Here is an 18607-nt window from a genome sequence, read left to right on the forward strand (position 1 = left end):
CCAGGCAGCCAATAGACGCCACGAGCGTGATTTGAGCCCCCCCCTTCCGCCTACGCAACCACGCGGTGGGCGTTCTTAATGTAAGCCGGAAGCCGGGGTGGGGACGGTGGCCGCGAGGGGACATGCGCGGCATAGTTCGCAGGTTCCGCGCCCTTCCACGCATCCTTGTTTTGGTTTAGTTGGTGGTAGCCATTACTATTCCTAGACACAAATTGGTGTGATGAGAGTTCTAAGACTACCCATCGTGTAGTGATGTGGAAGACGAGGGAAGAGAATGATGGACCCAAAGAAGGCAAGAGAACATGAGAACAGCCTCCAGCCGGAAAGGGGAGCTTCCCTAGTAACTAAAACTGGAATGGCGTACCTGGCAGAGGGAATGGCGTGTGCTAACACACAGAGGCGGGAAACGAGCGTACCGTGGGAGACGGCGGGGGTCAGGTGGCTGTGGCAGAACAGAAGTGTGCGGGGTCCTGGCGTCAAGAGATAGATCTGCGGAGGTGGGCAGGTAGCAGATCCTGAAAGGCCATCGATGTCCGGCTGAGGAATTGGGACCATCCCAAGTTAAAAAGGCCCTTCTTTGAACTCCTTGCAACTAATCTTTTGAGTATGCCAGCTGTTTCCACCCAGGGCTGATTGAGAAAATTATCCAGTCCAGTTCACGCGCCGGTCACTGTAGTTATAGCAGGTGGTATTTAAGATGCAGCGATTTCCTTCCCATTTTCTGTTATTAAAAACTTTTCTGTTGATAACTGCGTGTCATTTTGTTACTGTTAGCGCAGTTGATCTTTTTTACCATCCTTTTACTTGTTTTTTAATTAAACTTTTTGTTTTAATTTTAGGTTTACAAAAATGTTGCAAAGATAATTCGAAGTCCTTCCTACCTTACACCCAGTTTCCCCCAATGCTGTAGTATGTTTGTTAAAACTAAGACACCAACACTGGCACACTACTGTTAACTGCAGACCTTATTTGAATTTCACCACTTTCTCCTTTATATGCCTTTTTCCTTCATGTGCCAGAGCCCAATCCAGGGTACCCCATTGCGTTTAGCATCCCTTTACTTTTAGCTTTTATATTTAAGGTGTGTTTATTTTACATAACGTATAGTTTGATCTTTGTTTTTTACCCAAGCATACAATCTCTGCCTTTTAAAAGAGGTGTTTATAACTATTGTAATGTGATCACTGGTAAGGTTACATTTAAATCTATCGTCTTGCTATTTGGTTTCCGTTTGTCCCATCTTTCTTTGTTCCCCTTTTCCTCTTTATCTGCCTTCTTTTGGCTTGAGCGTTTTTAAAAAGTAGACTTCATTTTTTAGAGCACTTTCGGGAGGTGCCCTGCCCTGTGGTCAGAAAGTCATAGGCTGTGGCAATTTCAGGGGTCACCTAGGTGTTTTCCAATTCTCAGGGATCACTCTCCCTCCTCCCTCTTTGCCGGATGTCAAGTCTTGAGCACCGTCGTTTCACACATTCTGTCTGGCATTTTGGTCGTTTCAGGAAGGACAGCAAATCCAGTTCCTGGTTACTCCATCTTGTTCAGAAGTGGAAGTCCTCTTATGTGTCATTTAAAAATGAAAATCGATTTCCCTTTTGTAAAGGTTAGGCCAAAATGGTTTTTTATTTCTTGGTTAGGGCTTCCTGATTAAAGATCACTCCCAGGCCCCTTGGCAGGAAATCAGGCAGCCTGAATCTCAGGGTACTTTTGAGCATCCTACACCAGCTTCCAGACACAGACTCAGAGTCACTAGAGGGCAGTATTTGAGAGCAAAGCGGCTAGAAGTGCAGATGGGCCAACCCCAGGGCCAGACAGCTCACCCAGTCATGAGAATTAGTGAGTCCATGAGGGTGGCCCCCCGTGTCCCTCTCTGGAAACTGTGATCCATTTCTCTCTCCCAGCTTCAGGCCCACACATCGAAGGCTTCCTTGAACATTCCTTTCGGTGTACAAGACGGAAATGATTAGCAAGCATGGAGCTATCCCCTATGGCAGGCCCCCGCTGGACACCTGACATCCGGCACTCTGGGCCAACAAGCCCTGACCTGAAACCCTTGGGGCTGTTTACGTGTTTGGGGATTCAGGATTTTTCAGACTTTCAAGAGAGAACATGGTGTGTATTCCACAGAGGACACGGTACCCTCAGTACCCTGCCCAGCACTTGGAAGTAACCCCGTCAGTGTTTCTGTAGAGAAATAGATGGACATTCACACCAGGCAGGGAAATGGTCTGTAAGTAACCTCGTGCCAGGCTGGGCTTTGCTGCCCAGTGAGTTCAGGGAAGACTTTTGGTCTAACAGAGCCCTTTGGATTTTGGAATTGCTGAGGAGGGACTGGGGAGCTGTCTTTGACACCCTTCTGATGGATGACACAGCTGAGGTCCAGCTAGTCGAGTGACGACCCACATCCACCTGGTGGTCGAGAGCAGGCCTGGGCTCTTAACCACAGGGATCCTGCTCTGCGTTTGCCCACTCTGCAGCCATTGTCTGTCACTCCCACCTCAAATCTCTCCTCTCTCAGGCTTTCTCCCAAGATTCCAAACCCAGCCGAGAGCTGTCACGTTCCGAGACCCCTGATGTACAGCGGTTTACTGGGCTCGTCCTCTTTCTATGGACTTTAGTTTCCAGAGTTTAGCTGATCGAAGTATCGTTGCAGCAAATGGCGCCTAAAATACATCCTTACGTGTCTCTACTTTATTTCCATAAGTTGATTCCCGAAAGTAGGACTGTCGGGTCAAAGGGTCTATCACGTGTGAGCAGACTATTCTTTTCATTGGACTGCAGCTCAGAGCCTCAGGAGTGGTGCATGAGCCGTTCCGACACATCCTTCCCAGCATGGGACGTGAGCCCTCCTTCCCTTTTATGATAATCTTATCATTTTAATTTCATAATAATTCTTTTTCACTGGGTGGTGAAAGCAAAGTTTCTGCTTCACGGTGCACTTCCTAATCATTAGAGTTTGAATGCCCTTCAGTCTGTTCACTGGCATTGGGATTTTCACTTCACTGAATGTTCATCTTAGTTGCTTATTTTCAAGTTGGGTCATCTTTTTCATGGTTTGTAGAAGCTTTGCAGATTATACGTATATGTTAAGAATTATCTATTTCTTTGCCATGTGTGTTGTTAGAAAAACAAACTGTTTTCCCCAGACTGTCAATTTGCCTCTTGACTTTACGGTATTTTTTTCACTCCACAAGTTGTCAGATAAGTTATCTCTTCCTTTCCGTCTTTAGGATACCTTGCTGAAAATCCTCCCCCTCCAACCGAGATATACAATATACAAAAGTCTCCTCTTTTCCCTTGAAATACTTCTGTCCCTTGTCTACATTTAGGTTTTCCACCCATATTGTATGTAGACTGTTTTCTTCCAGCTGGAGAGCTAATCATGTCAGCATTCCTTCGAAACCAGTCCTTTTCACCCTGACTTGAAATCTGTCTTCTGTCATATGTACACACACACGGAGATCTATTTCTAGGCTGTCTCTTCTGTTCCAGGGATATGCGTCTCCTCCTGCGTCGGGACATGTGTGCTGCTTTTAGATCAGGGGTGGGGGGGATTTTTTTTTTTTTAAAGAACAATCCCTTTGGAACTGCTGCAGAGCCTGGACAGGAGAGAAACACCTGGCGGCCAGGAGGCAGGGCGAGAGCAGAGGTGAAGAGAATCTCCACCCCCCAACCACAAGGCCAGATTGGCGGAGGGGAGAAAAAAGGACCCAGCTGCTTGTAAAATAAAGTCGTCCCTTTTATTTCAAATCAACCCTTTCCCAAGTTGGTGCCGCAAGTGGAGATCAGGGGCCCTAAGCCCACTGGGGTGTGGTAGGGCGGGGGCACTCACATCCCTTCAGGGCTGAGAGGCTGTGGGTCTGGCTGTCTGCCCACTCCCCGGCCAGCTCAGGGCCCTGGCCTACCCCCTCGGCTTACTTCCAGGGCTAAGGACACATAGAGGGGGCAGGGCAGGCGGGAAGGCAGTCCTGTTTAAGGTGTCCGTACCCAGGGCATTGTTAGTGGTAGGAGCCCAGTGAGGCTGGGTTAGTGGGGTCTTCTCCGGCAGCTGGGGAAGGAACTGCAGAGAGAGACAAAGATCGGACCAGATGCAGGCAGAAGGGCCACCCCGGAGCCCACAGGGAGGGAAGGAGGGAGGGCAGAGGCTGGCTTTGGGAGCTGGGGTGTCACTCTAGATGCTCACCGGAGATGGGGAACAGGCTCCAGTCTGGCGTGGAGGAAGGGCTCAGATAGATGACTGCCACTGCACGAAGCGCTTGGATTCCTGCCAGGGAGATGTGGGGCGAGAGAGGGCATGACTAGGGAATCTGGCTTTGTAGTGTGGGCCCTCAGACCCAGGGGTCCAGGACCCAGCCCCTCCCCCCTCAGACCCAGGTGTCCAGGTCCTCGGCCCCTCCTTCCTCAGACCCAGGAGTCCAGGCCCCCAGCACCTCCTCCCTCAGACCCAGGAGTCCAGGTCCTCGGCCCCTCCTTCCTCAGACCCAGGAGTCCAGGCCCCCAGCACCTCCTCCCTCAGACCCAGGAGTCCAGGTCCTCGGCCCCTCCTTCCTCAGACCCAGGAGTCCAGGCCCCCAGCCCCTCATCCCTCAGACCCAGGGGTCCAGATCCCCAGCCCCTCCTCCCTCAGACCCAGGGGTCCAATACCTGAGGGTTGAAAGGGTCGTCATCATCTGTGTCATCATAGTCGTCACTGGGGTGCAAGGGGGGGAGTGGCAGAGAAACAGGATGGGGGTCCATCAGGAGGCTGCCCCCTAACAGTGGCTCAATGGTTCTCCCCCATCCCCTCCGCCAAGACCCTGCCCCCCTCCCCTCCTGACCTGGGTGGGAAGAGGGCCCAGGCGCGGGGCAGGCTGCAGAGGGCGGTGGCCAGGGCCCCCGCAGACAGGAGGGAGAAGAGCAGCAGGTAGAGCAGGCCTTCTAGGGCGTCCTCACACAGGCCCCGCAGGGCTGCGCCATAATCCTGGGGCGGGGGGGGGGAGAGGGCGTCAGCGGGCAATGCACACGGCTCAGACCGTGCACCTGGCTCTGCAACGTTGAATAAGTCCCTCAGTTTCCTCCCCTGTCGCCTGTGCTCAGCACAGGCCCTGGCACGCAGAAAGCGCTCAGCACACGGTAGGCGCTGTGGTCATTGTCATTATCACACCTGCGAGCAGGAACCCAAGTTGCGGCTTCCTCTCCATCACCGAGAACCCTCCCTCCACCCCCCCCCCACGCCCAGACGCCACAGCAGCTCAGCCTTGGTTGAGTGCCGGGCGTCTCAACCTGGACACGTCTGACATTGGGGTAGATCACTGTGTGTGTGCTGAACGGGGTGGCAGCGGGTGGTGCCTCTGCACTGCAGGTCCCTGAGCAGCAGCCCTGGCCTCCAGCCACGAGATGCCAGTAGCACCCCCTCCCCCAGCCGTGACACCCAAACATGTCTCCACACATTGCCACCACCTCCTGGGGCAAAATCGCTGGCTTAGAACAACACTGAGAATAAGGCTTAGAAGAACAACTGGTATAGAAATGCCCCCTGAACATAACGCACACTCAGTAAACACTGGCTGACATTACTGGCATCCCCGGAAATCGGCAGAAGCACCATTTCCTGAATGGCCAGCCATAAGTCATTCAGCAGGGGCTGGCCGAGGGCCTGCTCTGTGCCAGGCATTGCTCCAAGTACCGGGGAAACTTCAGCAACCAGGCCCCAGAAGGTCGCTTCAGACCACAATGAGCTAATGAGAGAGGGGGTTTGGAAAGCAGTACTGGGGTCCCGACAGCAGGATAGCACCAGCAGGAAGGAACCCGGCCGATGGGAGGTGGGGGACTGCTGTCTGGGAGACCCGCAAGGCTGCTGGGGGAAGGGGTGCGGGCTAGGGAGAAGCCAGGACCTTAATCCGCCTGCAGGGGTAACTGCGGGTTTTACGCGCAGGAAGAAGATCAGATTGTGCTTAAAAGGCTCACTGGGCTGTTGGCTGCTGTGCGGAGGACAGATGGGGGCGGGCAAGCAGGAAACAGGGAAGAGGCCCTGGGGCCGGGAGCAGCGGTGACAGCGTGAGCTGTGCTCAGAGCCCAGACGGGCTTCAGAAGGGCCGGCAGAACTTGCTGGAGGAATGAACAGGAAGCAGAAAGGATATTCCTAGGTTTCTGGGTCTAGGCAGAGGCTCCCCTGCGAGAAGAATTCGGGGAGGGCGACAGGGGTCACCTTGTGCAGGCCACGACAGTGCAGCAGTGCCACCAACTGGTGGAAGTTTCCTTCTGTCACATTCAGCGTCTCCTCCAAGGACAGCAGAGGCTTCTGCGGTGGCAGGGGGTTGTTATCTCAGGAACTCTTCAGGCTCCGCCCATCTCTTCAGGCCCCGCCCCTCTCGGTGGGCTCACAAAGCCAGGGCCCCACCCACAGCTGCCGCCCCGCCCCTTTCTGCGGACCCCCGCCCACAGCCACCGCACCGCCCCTTTTCTAAGGCTCCGCCCACACACCCAGGTTCCCTCCCCTCCTTCCCCTGGGAGTCGGGGTGCAGAAGGAGCACCCGGCCCCGCCGACCTGAGCAGAAGGGAACTGGGGGACAGCTTCTCGCTCCAGCCCCTGCAGCTGGGAGTGGATGTTGGCCAGAGCTCGCTGGGACAGAGTCAGCCTCTGCGGGAAGCCAGAAGGAGGGAGGAGGACCCAGCGGTTGACACCCCCAGCCCACTTGGCGCCTTCATCCTTCCCCAGCATCCCTAAGTCTAGGCCCCAGCCGCGCCCTCCTCCACCCGGTTCCCTTGCCCGCAGCCCTAACCTGTTGAAAGGGGTTGGAGACGGCCTGGTTGCAGAGGAAATAATAGTTCAGGATGTCTGAAGCGGCAAGGGAAGAGGGGAAGAAGGGGGAGGCTGTGAGCCTGAGCCCCGGGGCCTCCCTGGGGAAAGGCGGGAGGGGGCAAGGCCACACTTTCCACCCCTCCCAGCTCAGGACCCTCCTGTGGTCCCAATGACCTCGCATTCTGAGACTGGCAGCCCTCCCAGCCCCTAATCCCTTCTGCTCCAGCCACAGCCAGAAACATGCTGACCTACACACTCCCGGGGAGCCCCTGCTTCTGCCACCCTCCCCTTGACTCAACTGTGCTCCCCCCATTTTCTCCAAGTGGCCAAATCCTCCCATCCCTCAGCTCCAGCCTGAGGACCCCTTTCTCCTGACTCCATCATCCTTATCCCTCCCTCTGTTCCAGCACACCAGGGGAGGTGCTGAGAGCTTCTGCAGAACTGGGCAGGGCCTGGCAGCCGGCTGCGCACCCTCACCCCATCCCAGGAGGACCGCGCAGAGAGGCCCGAGGACGCAGGGCGTGCGCCTGGAGATGCCATCACCTGAGCCAAGGCCAGTCTCCTCCCGGGTCAGGTTCAGGATGTAGGTGTCCGGGCTGGAGCAGAAGTCGCTGAGGCCCTGAGAGGGGCAGCAGGAAAGGGGGCTCAGAACAGAAACCGCCCCCATTCCACACTCCCACAGAATTGAGGGCACTCTAGCCCCCCACTCAGACCCAGGAGTCCAGACCCCCGGCCCCTACCCCCTCAGACCCAGGAGTCCAGACTCCCGGCCCCTACCCCCTCAGACCCAGGAGTCCAGACCCCCAGCCCCTCCTCCCTCAAACCCAGGGGTCCAGGCCCCCGGCCCCTCCTCCCTCAGACCCAGGAGTCCAGACCCCCAGCCCCTCCCCCCTCAGACCCAGGAGTCCAGACCCCCAGCCCCTCCTCCCGCAGACCCAGGATCCAGGCCCCCGGCCCCTCCCCCCTCAGACCCAGGATCCAGGCCCTCTAGCCCCCCCCCTCAGACCCAGGAGTCCAGACCCCCAGCCCCACCCCTCAGACCCAGGAGTCCAGACCCCCAGCCCTCCCCCTTCAGACCCAGGAGTCCAGACCCCCGGCCCCTACCCCCTCAGACCCAGGAGTCCAGACCCCCGGCCCCTACCCCCTCAGACCCAGGAGTCCAGACCCCCGGCCCCTCCTCCCTCAGACCCAGGAGTCCAGACCCCCAGCCCCTCCCCCCTCAGACCCAGGAGTCCAGACCCCCAGCCCCTCCTCCCTCAGACCCAGGATCCAGGCCCCCGGCCCCTCCCCCCTCAGACCCAGGAGTCCAGACCCCCAGCCCTCCCCCTTCAGACCTAGGAGTCCAGACCCCCAGCCCCTCCCCCTCAGACCCAGGAGTCCAGACCCCCAGCCCCTCCCCCCTCAGACCCAGGAGTCCAGACCCCCAGCCCCTCCCCCCTCAGACCCAAGTGTCCAGAAGTCCAGTCCCTCAGGACCTAGGAAACTGGCTGGAAACTTCAGAACCTGTGTTCCTGGCCCCCAGGTCTTTCCTCTCAGGACCTAAGGCATTTATGCCCATCCTGCCCCAGGATCCAGGAGTTAGGGGCCTTTGGCACCCTTAAGTCTTGGAGCCCAAGGGCCTGTCCCACTCCACTCACCACGGCCGTAGCTGCCTCCAGGCCCATGGAGCCCCAGCTCAGGACGAGAACCAGGAGACTCATCACCGTCATCCTACGGTGGGAGGAGGGATTGGACTTGGGGGTTCTGGGGTTCTTAATCTCCCACCTCACCTCTTCCCTTCCCCCACCCCTAATCCCATCACAGCCCCAGCCCTACCCTCCACCCACCTCTGGAGCCAAGAGGATAACAACTAGGGGCAGAGAAGCTGTTGGGGGAGAGGTGTGGACCCGAGGCTGCTGACGTCAAACTGAACATCTGGCCCTGCTGGGGGAGGATACGGGGTGAGGGGCTGGCCGGATCCAGCCCACGTCTGTTCCCGCCTTGCTGTGGACCGCCCACCCCTGGGCCCCATCTCCCTGCTCTGAATTCCGCAGGACCTTGCTCCCAGGTTCACCCATTGCTTGGTCAAGCCCAGACTCCTCCTCCCAGGAGCGGACACAGCTCCAGGGCTGAAACTGCCTTCCAGGTTTTCTCTGGGGATGGGGTTCGGGGGGGGGGAATCAGCCTTGGAGGGTGGTCAGCAAGAAAGAAGGGCACCTGGAGGGAGCCAAACTGAAGGCCTGGCCCCAAGCCCCAGACCTGCCCTGCCCACTGTGCTTTACCATCTTCAAGCTTCAGGGCAGCCTGGATGGGATGGCAGGACCTCTCACCCCGGGGGGAGTGTGGGAATGGTGGCGGGCACAAGCGTGGCCCCCCTCAGGGCCAGGGAGGATACAAAGGCTCCTCCAAGTGGAATAGGTTGGCCTAGGTGGAATCCCAGCTCCAGCACTTTCTGGCTGTGCAGCCTTGGGCAAGTGGCCTAACCTCTCTGAGCACCAGTCTCCCTTTCTGTCATATGGGGAGAAGGGAAGGGCCTCCTCATAGGGTTAGTGCGAGGGTTCCAGAAGAGCATCGGGCATACAGAATGAACCTTTAAGTAATTAAAGGTTCATTAATTTAATTAATTAATTAATTAAATTAATTCCGCCACGCCACGTGACAGCTTTCTGCCTCAGGGCCCTCATCTTCCAGTAGGCATCTGACAGGCACCTCCTTCACAGGGTTGTCATAGCAACTGAGAGGGTCAGTGATCACCCCAATCCTCAGCACAAGCATCACTATCATTGCTTTCCTAGGATTTTGGTGCACTTCTTACTGTGAGGACAGCCTGTTTCCCGCCCACCCCCTTCCTGGGCAGCTCTGAGCCTGATTTCTATGTGCCACCCCAGCCCAGGAACTCCATGGAGGTTCGTGGGACAAGGGAATGAAACCTGGGAAGGACTGTGGCCCCTCTCGGAAGAGCGCTGTGGGATCTCAGTGCCAGGAAGCCACCCAGACTTACACAATCACGAGCCACTTGCTCTGCTTCGCCAGGCCCAGGAGGGTGAAGAGGCAGACCAGCAGCTCCAGGAGCAGCAGGAGAACGTAGGCCAGCCACCTGGGGAGGGGGTGACAGGGCTGAGGCAGCAGCAGAAAATCCAGCCTTTCACGGGCCCAGGCTCCCAGACCGGGACGCGGCAGAGGGTGACAGCACCTGCACGTTCTCCCAGCTCTGCCTGCACACGCGATCTCCCTGATGCCCAGTCTCCAGGCCACAGCCAGGCCCATCTGTGAAGTGGGTGCATTGGGAGGCCGGCCACTGGAGCCATTTAGAACACAGGTCCCAGGACTGTACCCTGACCGAACCACGCATGAGCCCTGTGAGTGGCACGCTCTCAGGGCCCCAGCCCCTCCACCCCAGCCCGGAGGGCAGAGGGACTCATTCCCAGGCATGTACTCAGAAACACAGGGCACGACCCAAGGGCTCAGTGTCTGCAGGCAGACGGCCTGGGTCGCAATGCCAGCCCCTCCACTTCCTGCCTGCCTGCAACTCGGTCTCAGTAACCTTGCCTCCTGTGTCTCGGCTTCCCCGCCAGTAACTCGGGGAGAACAGCAGCACCTACGTGCAAGGGTTGTCGTGAGGCTAAGGAGTAGAGACACACAAGCACCGAGAAGAGCGCCAATACGGACGCACTTAGATATCAGCTTGAACACGAATCGGGAAACTTTTAATGTCATTTAAGAATTCAGTATTAGCTACTGGTCAGTTCACTCTGGTTGCAGAGGAAGATGTACATGAGGCCGCAGCACAGCGCCTGGCACTTAGGAGATGCTCAATAAATAGCATCGCTCTCAGCGATCCCCACGTCGCCAGCGCGGCAAGGGAACGGCCACCCCCCTCCACGGCAGCCTCTGCTCAGACCCCTGTGGGGACTCACTGTGCCCTTCTTTCCCGGACTGCTGGCGGGTCAGGCTGTCCCCGGAAAGGAGAAGCTGGGCCCAGTGGCTCCAGCCGACCTCCAGGCCTTTGCTCCCCATGTCCCCACCGCCAGCTCGTGTGTCCCAGCTTCACTTCACTTCTGTCAGGGGCAGGTAGCACTTCTGCCCTAGGCCACCAAGAACCCCCCCAGCGAAGCTCTCCCACTGGGGGCCCCGATTTCCTTCCAGGAAGCTGGCCATGTTTCTAGAAGGAGTCCCAAGTGTCAGGCACTCTCGTATTGGTGAATCCAGAGGCTATTTCCTGTTAATGATGGGTCTGCCTCACCCAGGTGTAGTCCACACAGCTACCCTCAGCCCCCACTGAAACAGAGCTGAGGCCCAGGGCCTGCACCCCTGAGCTTGGCCAGAACCCAGAACTTGAACTCACTGGGACCCAGGCCTGTCTGATGCCCTGCAGGGGGGTTCCCCATTGCCGACTGCTTCAGCCCAGGTCTGCCTGCCCTCCTGGAGCACAGAATCCAGGACCAAGTCTTCCCTGTCTCTGCTCCCATGTCTGGCTGGGACCCTCAGTTGTCGGATGACCAAAAGAAATAATTCCTTGCGGACGAAGCAATGAGGACACTCCGTCATGTTGGCTGCTGGGAAAGATGGCCGTCCCAGATGCCCTTCAAATGTCACCTTCTCAGTGTGGCCTTCCCGGATGACGCCCCCAACTCCCCAAACTGCCATCCTCTGTCCCCAGACCATCCCGTTCCCGTCTCCCACCTACTCTTCTCCAGAGCTCTTAACACTCAGCACCTTACAGACAATATCTCATTCATGCATTTCTTATCGGTCCGCCCACCGTGAGACAGGCAGGATTCATTGTTCACCGCTCTATCTTAAAAAAAACCCATATTTTACAGACACCTATATAATGTGTGCTGGTCGCCCCTGTAAGCACTTGACAGATAATGACTCAACAGACCCTCCACAATCCAATGAGGGTATTGCTACCCATTATTCCCACGGGTACCAGCTGGGAACACCGAGGCACAGAGCTGGCATGTACCTCATTTAAGATCACGTGGTTAGGGAGGGCCGTCTGGCTTTAGAGCTCATGGTCCTGACCATTTGGGTACACCTCTCTCACCAGAAGGTGTAAATAAATATCTGTTGAATGGATACACGCGTCAGCTGGACAACCGAGGGAGTGAACTAGTTAGTCTGAGATTCAATGAGTGAAGTGCAAGAGTGACTTGATGAATGGCTGAGTCAAGGATGAATGAATGAAGGAGTGAATACATTGAGGGAGGGAGTAAACGGATGAATACTTGAGTGGGCACGGCATCACTTGGTCCGTCTCTCTACGCCAGGGCTGCTGTCACTTACTGACACTTAGCACAGATAATCCTTTGCCGTCGGGGGCTGTCCTGTGCACTGTAGGATATTCAGTAGCATCTCTGGTCTCTGCCCACCTGGTGCCAGTAGCATCCCCTCCCCCAGCTGTGACACCCAGATATGTCCCCCAATGTCCCCTGGGGGCACAATCACCCAGGCAGGGGTTCCCTGCCACACGGAGCAGACAGAGCGGTCACCTACCTGTACTCCTCCACAAAGGACACATCTTCAGCTACTTGCACGGGGCTCAGGGGCACTCCCTGCCAGAAGGCCAGCCCCTGGAGCTGCTGGGCCACGGCTTCCGCCTGCCGCCGAGCCCCCCGGGTGGCCGCCACCAGCTCCGTGCGCTGCGTCAGCACCTCCTCCAGAGTGGTCAGCTCTGTCCTCACGGCCTCATCCAACCTCTCCACCATCTCCAACACCTGCGCACAGGGGTGGGCCTGGAGTCGGGGGAGGGCGTTCTCTGGGGTGGCCAGGGATTGGGCGACAGGGCTGGGGGGGGCGAAGTAGGAGTGAGCAGGGGTGGGTATCTGAGATCTGGGCGCTGGGGCATCTGAGGATTGAGGAAGGGAAGGAAGGGGCTCTGCGGTCCAGCTCATGCAGTTCTGTGGCTTCTGTCAGGAGCTCGGAGAGGTCAGTGGCTTGAGCTCCAGGACTGAGGTTAAGTCTGGGATCCTAGGGCTGACCCTGGCATCTGCCTTCCTGAGTCTGGGGTCTCACGTCTGGGTTCCAGGGCTGCAACCAGACATGAAATCTAAGGTCTGAGGTCAGGCTGGGTCTCAGCTCCGGGCCTGGCATCCTGGGGCTGGGGATGAGAGTGAGGCTTCTCGTCTGAGTCCCGGGTCTGAGCGCTGAGGTCTTTAACCTTGCACCTGGGCCAAGGATCAGGTCTCTGTCCTGGATCTGACCTGAGGGCAGGGGCTGGGTTTTGGTGTTTGGTCTCTGAATGGTTTGGGCTGTGAGCTGAAGTCCAAGGCTGGGGCTGCGTGTGAGTTAGTCTGGAAGCCCAGATCTGGGCTAAGGTTCTGATGGTACCATGTGTGAGGCCCTAATCTGTAGTCAGGGTTGGGGGCTGGGCATACAGTCTGAGATCTGCATGTTGGAACCTGACATTCTGAGTCTGGGGTCTTGGCTCTGAGTTTAGATCCTGTTTTCCTGGGAGGGGGCCCTTTGCCCAGGTGTGGGGAACCAGTCTGGGTGTGGGTCTGGGGTCTGGCCAGTGCCTGGCCCCTCACCAGGTGGTCAATGGCAGTGAGTGTGTGGTTGGCATGCAGCAGTGCAGAGCTGAGCTGGGACACCCCATCACTGGTCTCGCTGTTGCCATAGAAACCGATGCCAATGCCAGTGCTAAGAGGAGGAGGGAAGGGAAATCACAACCGGTCCTGGGACCCTGGGGGCCGCCACGCCCCCCCCCACCTCCTCACACACCCAATCCCATCTCCCACCCCATCCCATTGGTCCGGCCCATCGTGGGAAAGGAACGTCTCCAGCCTGGCCCCCACCAGTTGCCAAGGTAACGGGAAGGTCTCACTCCCCCGGCCCAGGGACGTCATTGTGATGCTAATGGTGGGTGGAGAGGTGGTGGGGAGCAGGCCCCCAGATTTAACTCGCACCTCCCCGGAGTGAAACCCTGCCATGCCCAGCCCCAGGACGGGAGGTCCTCCCCTCTAGTGACTGCCAGCCCGCACCCAGGCCCTCCACCCTTTCCCCAAGTATCCGGGGTCCTCAGCACCTGTCCCTTCAGGATGCAGCCGTCCCCTCCCCCGCCTCCTGGGGGACCCCAAGCCTGGAGCTCCCAGTCTCCCCCCACCCCCAGGAGCCAAGCTTCTGGACGGCTGGGAGGGAAGCGAGGGAATGTGGGCCCAACGGGCCAGAAGCCGGGCGCCCCCGCCCCTCGGTCGCCGGCACACAGAGCTCCATTGTGGGGCCTGAATACGGGCCCCCTCCCTCTCCGCCCGCACCACACTGAGTCCCTCCGCGGAGGGGGCCAGGCCTGGAGCGGGGCGGCGGACGCCCCGACGCCCTCACAGCTCCCAGCCCCGCGCTGCGCAGGCCCCCGCCCCCTGCCCTGGGATGTGACGGCGCTGGCTCCAGCGCCCGCACCCATTGTTCGCAGTGCTACAAAGCTGCTCTTGTTTCCCGGCCACGGGGGCTGGCCGTGCCTCTCCCGCACAGGGCCTCTGTCCACCTCCCCGCCCCCCTCCACGCGGGAGAGCGCGAAGAGGAAGCACCTTGGGACCCCCCCAGCCCCCTCCCCCACTTCCACCTCCACACGCCCACGCTCCCCGCGGTGGCACGGCCCAGGCTGGCGGGGGTGGGGTGGGACTAGCCGCTTTCCGGCCGCTGCCGCCCTCCCCGCCCCCAAGCCCCAGGTCGGGGGCAAGTCCTGAGCGCCCAGATCTGCCCTGAGGGGTGGGTGCTGCCCTGAGGGGAGGGGCTGCGCCCAGAGCTGGCTCCTGGTAAATGGCGCGTCCCCACGTGCCCTGCTCCTCCCACCCCTGAGGGTGTCCCAGAAGGTGGCCCCTGGGCTCCTAGGGGCTTTGGGGTCTGAATCTCCACTTGGCCCACCTGGCCTCGAAAGGTTGCCTCTCCCTGAGCCTCCCTCTTCAAAACTGGTTGTGACAACTCTGAATCCAGCAGGGTTACCGTGGGAAGGAGTTAGACCAGCTCAGGGCTGCTCCTGGATTGTAAATATCCCTTTACTGTCCCTGACCGGGATACATCAGCTTCACGAGGGCAGGGACCATGTCTGGCTTAGTCAGTATTTCCTGGCACATAGTAGGTACTCAGGAAATAGTTGCTGAATGAATGAATGAGTTAATGAATGACATCCCTAGTTCACACTTATGGCGTCCAGCTGTGAACCAGGCACTGTACATTTCATTTAATCGCACCACAAGCAGGAGGTGGGTGTGACGACAGTGCCCATTTTAGAGATGTGGAAACCGAGGCCTGGAGAAACTATACCACTCGCCTAGGTCACACAGCTGTTCCACGGCAGAGCCACCAAACCCAGGCAGTCTGACTGCCCAGCCTTTAACCCCTAGACCATCCTGCGAGGCTGGCTGCCCTTGGGAAGTCACTTTTCCTCTTGGACCTTGGTTTCTCCATCCATCAAATGGGAGCAATTCTCCCCTGCTGGGACACCACCAGGAAGACTGATTGATAGAGAGCTTGGGGAGCCCCATCCCCAGTGTCCACCCACCCTGGGGCCCCATTACCAGCCGACGAGAAGGGCAGCAATGCAGCTCCAAGTGACACAGCCTCCCCCCGGCGGAGGGCTCTTGGCCCCGGGCGGCTCTGGGGGCCGGCAGCAGCAGAAGCGGATGAGGTAGACAGCAATGAAAATGAGGCTCAGGCCCAAGCCCAGGCCTGCCAAGGCCACCACCAGCAGCAGGGCCTGGGGAAGGGGGTGACATCAGGCATCAGAGGGGCTCCGGGCTCCCTCCCTGTGTGTCTGAAGGTTCTGGCTTTGGGATCTCAGTGCAGGTGGAAGGCACCCCTGGCTAGCTGGGGGGCCGAGCCAAGCCGTGGTTTTCAGGTTTGTGAGGAAAGACGTCATTCCCAGCCCCTCCCAGGCTGGCAGCCAGGGCTCCGGGACTTGGGGCTGGAGGGAGCTTCCAACTGGGAGGCCCAAGTCTTGGGTTCAACTTCTGCTCTGCCCTCCAAAGGCTGTGTGACCTCTGGCAGGGGCCCTCCCCTCTCTGAGCCTCAGTTTCCTCCACACCAAGACCAGGCAGTTGGAATGAAGCACCATCCAAGGACATGGCAAGACCTGGACCCGAGACTCCTGTGGGGTCGGGGGTCTGGAGGGGGCACCTGTTCCTGGCGACGTGTGCCAGGTTGGGGGTGGTAGGCTTCCTACTCCCTCCCCCCTCCCCCACGCTGGTCCTCCCCACTCACTGTTTGCTTCCTCTCCCCTGATGCTGAGTTCTGCACCCCCACCGCAGTGTGAGTCTGTCACCCAGGGACTCAGGGGGAGGGGGCGTGACAGCCTCCGTGACACTGTGTGCGTGCGTGTGTGCACGCGTGCGCACGCTCGTGCAACTCAGAGCTGGGCACTGGGAGGCTGGGAGAGTGAAGACAGAGCAGGGGCGAGAGGGGTATGGGGGGGAAAGAGAGAGAGAGAGGGAACGAGGTAGTGTGTGAATGTATGTGCGAATGTGTATATGTGAACATATGAGTGTGTGAATGTGTGTATACTTGACGCATGTGTGTGAGCATTTGTATGAGTGCAAGAATATGTGTGTAAATGTGAAGGTGTGGGTGTGTGTATACATGTGTGAGTATATGGGTGTGTATACATGTATCTGTATGTGGGTGTATATGTGTGCATATGTGTGTATATGTGCGTGTGAATGCATGTGTGAGAGTGTGTGTCTGTGTCCCCCCAGCACGGTGGCACCCAGTCCCTGATTATTTTCCCAGCTGTCCCTTCCTGGGGTGTGTGTCCCAGCACTGTCACCCTGACTGTTGTTGACGGGGGTGGGGGGGCAGAGTGAGCCTCCCTGAGTGCCTCTGGCGGTGGCTGGGGTGGGGACCCCGCGTGTGGCATCCGTGTGGGGAGGTCTCCTTGGCCGTGAGCAGGTGGCCGTGGACTGGCCCTGGAGGCTGGGATTGTGTAACCAGCAGGCTGTGGTAGAGGGGCTGGCAGTCCCCGTTTGGTGGGGACAGAGCGGCGTGGAGTCGGCGGGAGGAGCTGCTTACGGCCGGCTCAGCGCAGCCATGACCCAAATAGCTCAGAATACAGCACACGTCCCCCTCTCTGCTTTCCTGGGACCCCCCTCCTTCTAAGCTTGCCAATCCCCAGCCCCCTGTCCCGGGAGCCCCCCAGGACAGATCTGAGGGGCTCAGACCTTACAGGCAGGGCCCAGGACCCATCCCAGGGCTCCACCATCCTGCCCACCACCTACCCCATCCCCAGCTCTGCCAAGCCTTGCTCATTAATCTCAAAGTCAAGGACTTGAATTAAACTGGGTCAGGGGACAGTTCTTTCGCCCCTATTGGAGCTGACCCAGGCTGGGCCCCCTTCCCCAGGGACCCCGGTTTCCTTAAGGTTCCCCCCCAGCCCCACCCTCTGGCCCCGTTTCTGTCATCCTCCAGTCCCCAAACCGAACCTCATCCTCACCCCCCCTCCAGCGACCTGACTGACTGCCCCTTCCGTCCTGGGACAGGCTGGAAGTCTCTCCCAGCGCATCCACCTGTTTTTCCCAGCTCCAGCCCTAAAACCCCTCACCCCCTTCCCCATTTCAGGTCTCAGTCCCGTCCCAGAATCAGGGCACCTCCAGCTTTCTTCCTCTCCACCATGTCAGCTCCTCTATATCTCCTGGGTCCCACCTGAACTGGGACGCATTTAACTGCATTGCCCTGATCCCATGAGGGAAGGGGTCGTCTTTTAGGACATCATGGACCTACCCCCCTGATGACCCTAGCTTCCCGCGCAGCTCTCAGAGACCCGGGAATCCAAGGGCCCCCAGTCCCCTCCCTCCTCTGAGATCCAGGGGTCCAGGCCCCAGCCCTCCCGCATTTAAGGAGGTTCCCAGGGGAACCTCCAGGTACGGGAACGCCAGGCTCTCGCTGCCTCAGGTACCCCAAAGTCCCGGCCCGGCTCCCACCCCCAGAGAACACAGGAATCTGTCACCCAGCTCCCAACCCCCGCCCCCAGGACCCCGTGCCCGCGCCCACCTGCTGGTATTCTTGTTCTTGGGGCGCGAAACCGCTGGGCACCGGGCGGAGCTGGAAGTCGGCGCGGGGCAGCTGGTGGAGCAGATGCACCCAAGCCGAAGGTCGGTAGCCCGGGGGCGTCCCCATGGCCCCCGGGGGAGGGCTCAGCGGGGCGTACGCCGGGGCTGCGGGAACCTCGGCAGCGGAGCGGGGCGCGGGCTGAGCGGGGTCTGGCGGGGCTCAGGGGAGCGAGCGGGGGGGAGGGAGGGGGTGGGGGGCGGAGATTGGGGGAGGAGGGGGGAGGCGCGGGCAGGGCAGGGACGGTGCTGCCCCTGGCGGCTGAGGGGGGAACTGCGGTACCGCGAGTCGGGCTCCCCGCGCCCCCTCGGTGGCGGCGGCTCCCACCTGCGGCCCCCCGCGCAGGTACCGCGCTGCTCGCACAGGCGGCCCAACGGAGCTCGGCTGAACAGCGACATCCAGTAGAAGGCCGCTCATACTGTTATATCACCCTACAGCGTAACGAGCTTTTTATCTTTAGGAAGAACCTTCGTGTCTGTGCAGAGGTCGCTAGTGTTTGCGCAGCATTTTACAAATAATGATCAGTTACAAATCATGGTCAGTTGCATCAATAAAAACCCCTCACTTATGTCAGCGTACTCTCACCTGTAAAGGACGCCTCCATGTGGGTTAAAAGGCTTCTCCCACTTAAAAAAAAAAAAAAAATCTGTATAAGGACACAGCTTCTAGACCCAAACGTCCCTTTGTGTATAGAGCACTCCAGAAAGTACACCCGCATGTCTGCAGTAAGGACCCCTGGCACGTGCAGAAGGGTTCTTCCCACTCCGAGAACTTGCTCATCTATTTGGGGGACCCCCTCCCATCTTTATAAGG

At 58.6% G+C, this 18607-nt stretch overlaps 1 protein-coding gene across 11 annotated transcripts in view; it reads right to left on the reverse strand.

Annotated features, from left to right (window-relative positions):
* Window positions 1–3712: 3712 nt before the first annotated feature.
* TTYH1 (tweety family member 1) overlaps window positions 3713–18607 on the reverse strand; it is a 59888-nt gene continuing 44993 nt past the window's right edge. For 2 of the 11 annotated variants that reach the window (XM_033411907.1, XM_049703476.1), the window contains 15 exons: window positions 18380–18420; window positions 18122–18225; window positions 17738–17809; window positions 15278–15452; window positions 13288–13399; window positions 12254–12544; window positions 9756–9851; window positions 8413–8485; window positions 7319–7394; window positions 6756–6811; window positions 6521–6613; window positions 6182–6274; window positions 4812–4954; window positions 4178–4258; window positions 3713–4054 (listed from right to left, as the gene is read on the reverse strand). In XM_033411907.1, the coding sequence (XP_033267798.1) occupies window positions 4021–4054; window positions 4178–4258; window positions 4812–4954; window positions 6182–6274; window positions 6521–6613; window positions 6756–6811; window positions 7319–7394; window positions 8413–8485; window positions 9756–9851; window positions 12254–12544; window positions 13288–13399; window positions 15278–15452; window positions 17738–17809; window positions 18122–18211 (1485 nt within the window). In that variant the 5' untranslated portion in view covers window positions 18212–18225; window positions 18380–18420 and the 3' untranslated portion in view covers window positions 3713–4020. Of the gene's footprint in view, window positions 4055–4177; window positions 4259–4638; window positions 4685–4811; window positions 4955–6181; window positions 6275–6520; window positions 6614–6755; window positions 6812–7318; window positions 7395–8412; window positions 8486–9755; window positions 9852–12253; window positions 12545–13287; window positions 13400–15257; window positions 15453–15955; window positions 16042–17737; window positions 18226–18379; window positions 18421–18607 lie in introns of those variants that run through there. The other 9 variants (XM_049703477.1, XM_049703479.1, XM_049703478.1 and 6 more) reach the window with 9 other exon arrangements.

This window comes from Orcinus orca, chromosome 20, assembly GCF_937001465.1.
Source record: "Orcinus orca chromosome 20, mOrcOrc1.1, whole genome shotgun sequence".
Taxonomy (NCBI): Eukaryota; Metazoa; Chordata; class Mammalia; order Artiodactyla; family Delphinidae; genus Orcinus; species Orcinus orca.